We start from the raw sequence: 7,865 nt of genomic DNA, 5'->3' as shown, positions 1-7,865 counted from the left end.
TCTCCTATGGTCATCTTCATCATCTCCCCGACCTCTAACACCAGAGGGCTTCTCGGATCAGCACTCAGTCTGCCACTCCAGCTACTATCACTGCTTTGCAATAGCAGCCAGACTCATGGTTGATAGACTATCAACACCCTCAGTTCTCCCAAATTTATCTCTCCATAGAGATACTCTCCCTTGAATTTCAAAGTGTATATTCAACTGCCCACATGACATCCTGAGGTAGATGCCTCACAGGCATCCAAAAAAGCATTTTGAAGAGCAAAATCCTGATATTAATCCACAGATATGACATGCACACAATTTGTCCCATCCTTGATGGTAAGTCCTATTTTTCTGGTGCTGAGCAGTTTTCTGTCACTAAGTTCCACCCTTGATTCCCTTCTTTCTCTTATAACTTCTGTCCAGTCTTCCAGAAAACCCTGTTGTCTGCACCATCAAAATATATCCATAACCCAGCCAAATCTTATCATCCTCACCTTTGCCAACTTTATTGAACACACTAAAAATTTAGAGTTATTCAAAAGCCACCTTATCAGGGCTACCCTCTGGTCTGTTCTTGTAGTTAGTAGGATGTCAATATAATCTGTCTGACATCACCTCTTTGATATTATCTTTAATATTTGTCCCATCTCTTATCTGTTTCGACCATGTTGGTCTTTTTATGATCTGATTATTCATTCAGTTGTTTTTCTGTTTCAGAATTGTTTTATTGTTACCTGTTAGGATTTTGATTTGCAGATTTTATTTGAAGGAAAAATTCTTCCATATCTCTCTCTCTACTGATGTGCTCACTCTTCCTTCTGTACCAATTTCACAACTATCACCAGTTCTCTAGTTTTGAATTCAGATTACTGACTCATTCTGCTGAGTGACATTGAGAATATCAAAAAAATAGTCATAAAGTCAACAGTGAGATTGGTTCAGTTCTTCTTTGGAGATTTTTTTTTTAATTCTGCATATTCTATGACTAGTCATGAGCCCAGTCATGTCCATAACCCTACATTCACCCACTTTTCTCAAATAAAGAAGTTCCACTTTTGCCCTTGGATTCAAGCACTTAATCTTCTTCTAGGAAATTCAATCCTTATTAACTGAAAGAGTAAGTGTCTTTTCACCTATGGACTTAAATCAATAGAGCTCCTTGGCTCCAACCCACCTAACACTTCATGTTTCAGTTCTTTTGTGGTGTATGAAAAACTTTATCCTTTTTTGAGCTCAGTTATGTCTTCATGCATTTTACTTATTTTTCATGGGTTTGAAGTGAATGAAGTTAAGATGGTGAAGAGTGACGTTACTATGCCATCTTGTCATAAGTTCATTCTCAAATAAGATATCTGGAAAATATAGATTAAGAAAATTAATATAGAAAGAGTTAAAATGTAAAATAAGTTGATGAACACATGAAAATACTGAAGTTCTTAAAAAAAATGTTTTTAAGTGAATACTAACATGGAACATCATCCACAACTATTAAATTGTGGATGAAATCTCAAGAGATCTACTAGATAATGGGCAAAATTGCACACCACTGCCATTTAGTGTCTTTGTATTTTATCACAATGCAATTAAAAATGAAGAATATTAATGCAACCCGAAGTCTGCCAATGTGAAGAAAAATGTACATTGCATCTACTGTGTGAATAGGGATAAGTGTTTATGAAAGTCTAAAAGGAGAGAATAAAGTCTGTGTATATTGATCGCAATCACAACTGATCACAGAGGTATTTCAGAATGTTCTGTGTAAAATGTAGAGAACAGAAATTATTGTACAGGAAACATTCAGTGACTGTAAAGTAAAATACATCTAATTGTTTGAATTTTATAATATCTTAGCTATATTTACAAGTATGTTTTTATACCCAATATATGAACTATGTTTTCATGGTTAATATTGGAATCAGGCACTAAGATATCATTAAGTTGATAGAGATGCTTTCGTTTGTAACTTTAAAAGAAGAAATCTGGAAGTTCTTAGCAAATGTGTGTGTGTAGACATGCCCAAAGTATGTGACTGTGGTGAACATGAAGAGTGGAGAGAACTGGATGGCGTACACCAGGCTTAACAAGGTCAGGAATTAGTCATCTTCTTTTCTATAGTCTTGGTCTTTAAGGATTTGCAGCTCCCGGGGATCAGAATGACACTAAAAATATTTGTTTAATGAGGAGCTTTGGATATTAATCTCTCAGGGATATAGAGACTGTAAAGAGTCAGCCTGTGACAACCTCACTCAACAGCCCTTACCTGGTCAGGAAGAAGCACACCTGAGGCTCCACCCAAAGATGACCTTACTTGGCGAGGAGCCCACTGCCTCACTTGGTGTTTCTTCTCTTCTTAAAGACATATCTTCTGTCTTCAGTATCCTGGTGCCGTATCAAGCATCATTCCACAGAGATGCCAGTCAGGTAACTAAAGTCCCTTAGTTAATGCTTTACTAATACAGACAGTTGTTTTACTACAAAGTCATCTGTGGGAAGAAATGAGGAGAGCACATGCATGAAACGATCAGAACCAAGAGTCCATGGGACTGCAGCCTAACTGTCTTCTTGTTGCCAAGTTTCCATATATGTATATACTAAATTCAGCCAGTTCTCAATCTGCTTGTCTCCTAATTTCTCTTAAAAATGACAGAACCTGTTTTGCTTCTGAACGTAAATATGCCCTGTATCAGAAAGAATGACTGTTATAAATGTTTCTGACATTTACTTGACTTTTTGTGTGATCCTAGGGAATGAGTTTGTTCAACTATTCCTTTCATTTCTGTTCCTTGTTCTTGATATACTGTTGTACAGATATATTTTGTATTTTCCCTGTAGCTGGGCTGTGAGGATGCTGTGGAGAAAGTGGAGACACAGCGAGACTTAGCTGGTTGCCTTCCTAGTACACCTGTTTCTCTTTGTGAAAGTTCCATATATTTTACATAAGAACAGCAGACACAGTATAATAAATAAAAACCATATGACCATCCCTCAACTCATTCCAGAATTAACAAATGTTGATATTCTGTAATAACACCTTCAAGTCTTTTTTATAAAGTAACCAATTAATATGCATATAGAAGGCACCTCTTTGTGTCCCCCTCAGTTCTTGTTCTACCCATCCTAGAAACAACATTATCTACAATCTGACGATATCCCCCATGCATGGCTTTATATTGTGTGTGTATTCATAAACATCTATAGGGTTAAAAGCATTAACCATAACACCTATCATTTTGGGAATGGAGCAATAAATCCTGATGTAACAATGTAGTGGAATACTCTCTGCTAATTAAAATCAATGAATTAAGACTAAATACATCAACATTAATAAAAATATAAATTACATAATGTTGTCAATTGTGAGTGACATGTAAGTAAGTTTTGGTTTATATAAAGCATTCATAATGCAAAAGAATGCATTTGTTTGTGGAACAATAATACTAATTCCAGAGAAAGCTGCAGCCTAATAACATATACAAAGTTCCTGGGGAAGGAGAATAATCAAGACTGTGCAAATATGTGATGTGGGTGCTTTACATATAGCTGTATTTTTCATTGAAGTAAAGACAACTTCAATGAGAACAATGAAATGTATGAAATGTATAAATTTGACTGATGGGTACCAGGCTCTTCATTCTTATCTCTGTACTTTTATTTCACTTGAAAAATTCATAATAAAAATAGACAACTCTATGTAGGACCAAAAAAATATTTTAAATTTTCTCCTTCTGTGAACTTTTTGTTATACAAAATCTTTTTAATTAGGCTTTCATTATTTGTGTTGATTCATATGTCTGACTCTTTTTGTTATTTAATTAGTTTAATTACTATGTTTCATAATAGGTCCATGTCAAATGAATATTGATATCATTGATGTCTCTTTCATTCCTTTTCTACAGGGTAAATATTCCCAGCTGGAGTTTTTGTTCAGAAACTCTTCCCTGAAATTTCCAGTTATTATCTAGAGATATTTTCTTTTTCTATTTTCTTTCCTCAACTTGCCCCAACCTGTTACTTTCTTCTGAGGAGTGAAACTTGCCAGGAACTGTTGTTCATTGCAGAAAAAAGAAAACACAACAGTAAATGTCAGTACAAGGGTGCTGCGACATGCTGAGTGCTATGTCCCATGCTTTTGCTCCATTCGTTTCTCATCATTGTAACATCCGCATAAGTTTTTATGACAGTTCCCCTTATACAAATGAGGACATCAGAATTTTTAAGTTAGAAAAACAATTGTTCAAAAACAACTGAACAATTGTCCTCATTAACAAAGCAAGTCCTGGTCTGGATTAAATTCAGAGTGTTTGATTCTCAGTAATACACCAAATGATAAAGACTGTCATGGCCACTTGTTTTTCCCCCTTGAGAGGGAGGACCACTGATTTACAGAGATAATCCTGTTAGGACACTTGATTATCTTACAAGTAACATGTAAGACTCCCTTCTCTTGTAGCTCTCTGTCTTTCAAGGAGCAAACATTGAAGCTATTTTCATCTGTTTTCTTAGGAGCCTATGCATTTTATTTTTTCTTTCATTTAGTTTTTTTTTTTTTTTTAATGATATGCCATCTTTCACCTTAGGGAAAGAGACTTTCTTAGGATGAGACAGAGAATATCATTGACATAGTTTTCCAGCTTGTCTTTGAATCCATTGCTAATGCAGTTGAGTCACATTTCCGTGGGAGAGTCTTATCAACTTCAAGCTTACGGGCAAGTGTCTCTAATTTTGCTCAGGTGTAGAGCGTATACTTGAATGGATGCCATGAACCTTCCACACAATACTTCACAGGTAGAGGTGGACATACCTTGTAGGGAAGTAAAAAGATTTTAGGCATTGTTCAGGATGAAATATTACAATTTTAAAGGGGAATTATGAAATCTGAGTGATGGTTTAGGAATTCTAATTTTGTACTATCTAGAGGCAGTAACAGAGATTAGTCAAGTGAGTCAGTTCAGCAGTCAGATGATTTGATCTCAGACCTAGTCCTTGCCAAGAACTCACCTTGTACATCATGTCCATGACCTAATCTCACCTTACCTAAATGTCCCCATGGATAAATGGAGTGATCATATGACCTAACTCATCTGTAATTTCACAAGCTTGTCAGATGACTCTGAGGCATGCTAAATTAGGGATGAAACTCTACAATGGAGATTTATAACTTCATTCTTGTCTTTCTGTTTGCTTGAAGGCAAGTAATACTTCCAAAGGTAACATCATATCTTATTCTTTGTTTCAGTCTTAGCATGTGGCACAAAGTGAAAAGGAGAGCTGGTGATCAACAAAAATAATGGCCAATAAAGAAAGTAGGGTGAAAGGAAAAGTAAAAGATGATGATGGGGAAGAAATTAACAAAGGGAATGATTTGAATATTCTCTTGGGTTCACAATCTGGAGTTATTCTTTATTTTGAGCACTATCTCTCAAACTTTATCGTATACCAAATTCACCTGGAGGTTTTGTTAATACTTAGATTGCTGGTTCCTACCTCGTGTTTATCAACGGTAAGTCTGGAGTGGTACCACAGTTATTCATTTCTAATAAGTTCCCAGGTTCTGTTGCTTATCCAGGGCAATTCATTTCATGGTCTTTTCACCCCATCTTTTCCATCAGATTCATCAATGTGGCGTCCAGAAATCACACACATGCTCCAGAATTCCTTCTCTTGGGATTGACAGATGATCCAGAACTGCAGCCCCTCATTTTCTATCTTTTCCTGTCCATGTACCTGGTCACCATCCTGGGAAATCTGCTCGTCATCATGGCTGTCATCTCTGACTCCCACCTCCACACCCCCATGTATTTCTTTCTCTCCAATCTGTCCTTTACTGACATCTGTATAAGCACAACCATGATCCCAAAGATGCTGCTGAACATACAAGCACAGAATCAAGGCATCACTTATACAGGCTGCCTCACCCAGATTGTCTTTGCCCTGGTTTTTGCTGTATTTGAGAATTTTCTCCTTGCAGCAATGGCCTACGACCGCTATGTGGCTATTTGTCACCCACTCATTTATATGGTCATCATGAATCCCAGAATCTGTGTCCTGCAGATTCTTCTCTCTCTGTCTCTTAGCATTGTGGTTGCCTTGCTCCATGGCTTGATGGTGTTACAACTCTCCTTCTGCAAGGTTCTGGAAATCCCTCACTTCTTCTGTGAACTTGCACAGGTCCTCAAGTTTGCCTGTTCTGATACCTTCATCAATAACATCCTGATATATTTTACAACTAGCTTATTTGGTATTCCTATGTGTGGAATTATTTTCTCTTATACTAGGATAGTCTATTCCATTTGGAGAATGCCATCAGTGGGTGGCAAGTATAAAGCTTTTTCCCCCTGTGGGTCTCACCTCTCAGTTGTGTCTTTATTCTATGGGACAGGTTTGGGTGTGTACATTAGTTCTGCTCTTACTAACTCTTCCAGAAACACTGCAGTGGCTTCAATGATGTACACAGTCATCCCTCAAGTTCTGAACCCATTCATCTATAGCCTGAGAAACAGGGACATGAAGGGAGCCTTCAGAAAACTCATCAGTAGGTCACTTTCTCTTCTGTGATTCTGTCATCTGCTTCAGACTGCGGTTTCTAAAATGGGTCAAAGTATCAGAAATACTGGGTGAGCCAGAATGTTTTATTCTTGCATCATGAACTTTTTTAAAATTACTAAATAATATAACCTGTAAATGAATTTTAACTTGGGGTTGAAAACTAACTTGCTATTTTTATACCTCTGTGGTGTTTCAAAAATGAGTTAATTTACTAAGTTCAGTGTCTTTGGTGGGCTCCTTAGAAGCTAACTTGAGGCAAGTGTTATACTGATGTTTTTGGGACATCAGAAGAAGGAATGTGGGAGAAGATGGATAGGTCTGGGGTAGGATCCAATAAGTCTGTGGTCATAGCAGAGACTTGATTGTGTCTGTTCTCTGTGTTAGCACCATGTGAATTGCACTCCAGAGACGAACCTATTGTGAGACATGGGAGAAGCTGTTCTTTAATACTCCAATTCAGTAAATCCTGGGACCTGTCACTGGTCAACCGTATCTGTGCCAGGCAACATCAGCGTCCACTATACTCAATTTTATCATTTCTAAACTTTCTGTAATCTGATCATCAGTTCTTGGAGATGATTATGAGATCTTTGATCTTGATAAGTGAGAAAGCCATTGTTTCTGCTAAGAGAAAGTAAGCCTGACTCTAATATGTCAAATCAACGAAGATAGTTATCTGTCATTACAAGGACTTCAGAGATAGGGAATGTAGAGTAAAATTCATTTCCTCCTCAATGTGGTGTCTGTTTCCTGGGGTCAGTTCCCCTCGTAGACCCAGATGGCTACAGCATATGCAGGTATCTTAGCTAGACATAATGACCAGAGAAAGAAATTCGACTCTTCTTCCCTAGGTCTATTGATACTTAACATTGAATGGAGTCATCCAAAATATATATCTTTCAATCGCATCACCATGAATAGGATCATTGGTAATCTGCTGGCATCTTATTTGGTTAGAAATCTTCTTATTGGCCTATTTTTGTATGAATATAACTGAGTTTTTGCATTTCTCTTTAGTCATCTGATCTTGTGTTTCTTACTCATCTCTGGTGGAATCCACACGGAGATCATAATTGAATAAAATTAATTGTATCATTGATCTCAGAGCATTGGCTGCACTCAGGGTTATAATGTAAAAATTTTTAAGGTGTCTTTATGAGGAAAGTTATTCTGTGGAGAACTACTTTACTGTGAGAAGGAGATGTTGAGTACGAAACAAGAGAAGAGAAAGGAAAGTTAGCAAAATTAGGTAGAGAATATTTCTCATAATCACAAAAATTGAAAGAATGGTCTCTATGGATGTGAGGTGAAAACAGTGCAGCTCTCAAAGG

General features: G+C 37.0%; 1 protein-coding gene across 1 annotated transcript; it reads left to right on the top strand.

Annotated features, from left to right (window-relative positions):
- Positions 1 to 2,028: 2,028 nt before the first annotated feature.
- Positions 2,029 to 6,543, top strand: LOC106800116 (olfactory receptor 7G2-like). Its single transcript, XM_014790414.1, has 3 exons — positions 2,029 to 2,073; positions 2,194 to 2,409; positions 5,458 to 6,543. The coding sequence occupies exons 1-3, from the start codon at positions 2,029 to 2,031 to the stop codon at positions 6,541 to 6,543; spliced, it is 1,347 nt and encodes a 448-aa protein (XP_014645900.1).
- Positions 6,544 to 7,865: the final 1,322 nt, after the last annotated feature.

Source organism: Ceratotherium simum, chromosome 39 (assembly GCF_057802395.1).
Source record: "Ceratotherium simum simum isolate JZ-2026a chromosome 39, ASM5780239v1, whole genome shotgun sequence".
Classification (NCBI taxonomy): domain Eukaryota; kingdom Metazoa; phylum Chordata; class Mammalia; order Perissodactyla; family Rhinocerotidae; genus Ceratotherium; species Ceratotherium simum.
This window is presented reverse-complemented; position numbering and strand designations above follow the sequence as displayed.

What these genes read in the sequence shown, in the direction of transcription:
- LOC106800116 (XM_014790414.1), top strand. Translation starts at nt 2,029, where the DNA reads ATGAAGAGTGGAGAGAACTGGATGGCGTACACCAGGCTTAACAAG. An exon ending in CGTACACCAGGCTTAACAAG is followed by an intron (nt 2,074 to 2,193) that starts GTCAGGAATTAG and finishes TTAATCTCTCAG; the next exon opens with GGATATAGAGACTGTAAAGA. An exon ending in TCCACAGAGATGCCAGTCAG is followed by an intron (nt 2,410 to 5,457) that starts GTAACTAAAGTC and finishes GTTAATACTTAG; the next exon opens with ATTGCTGGTTCCTACCTCGT.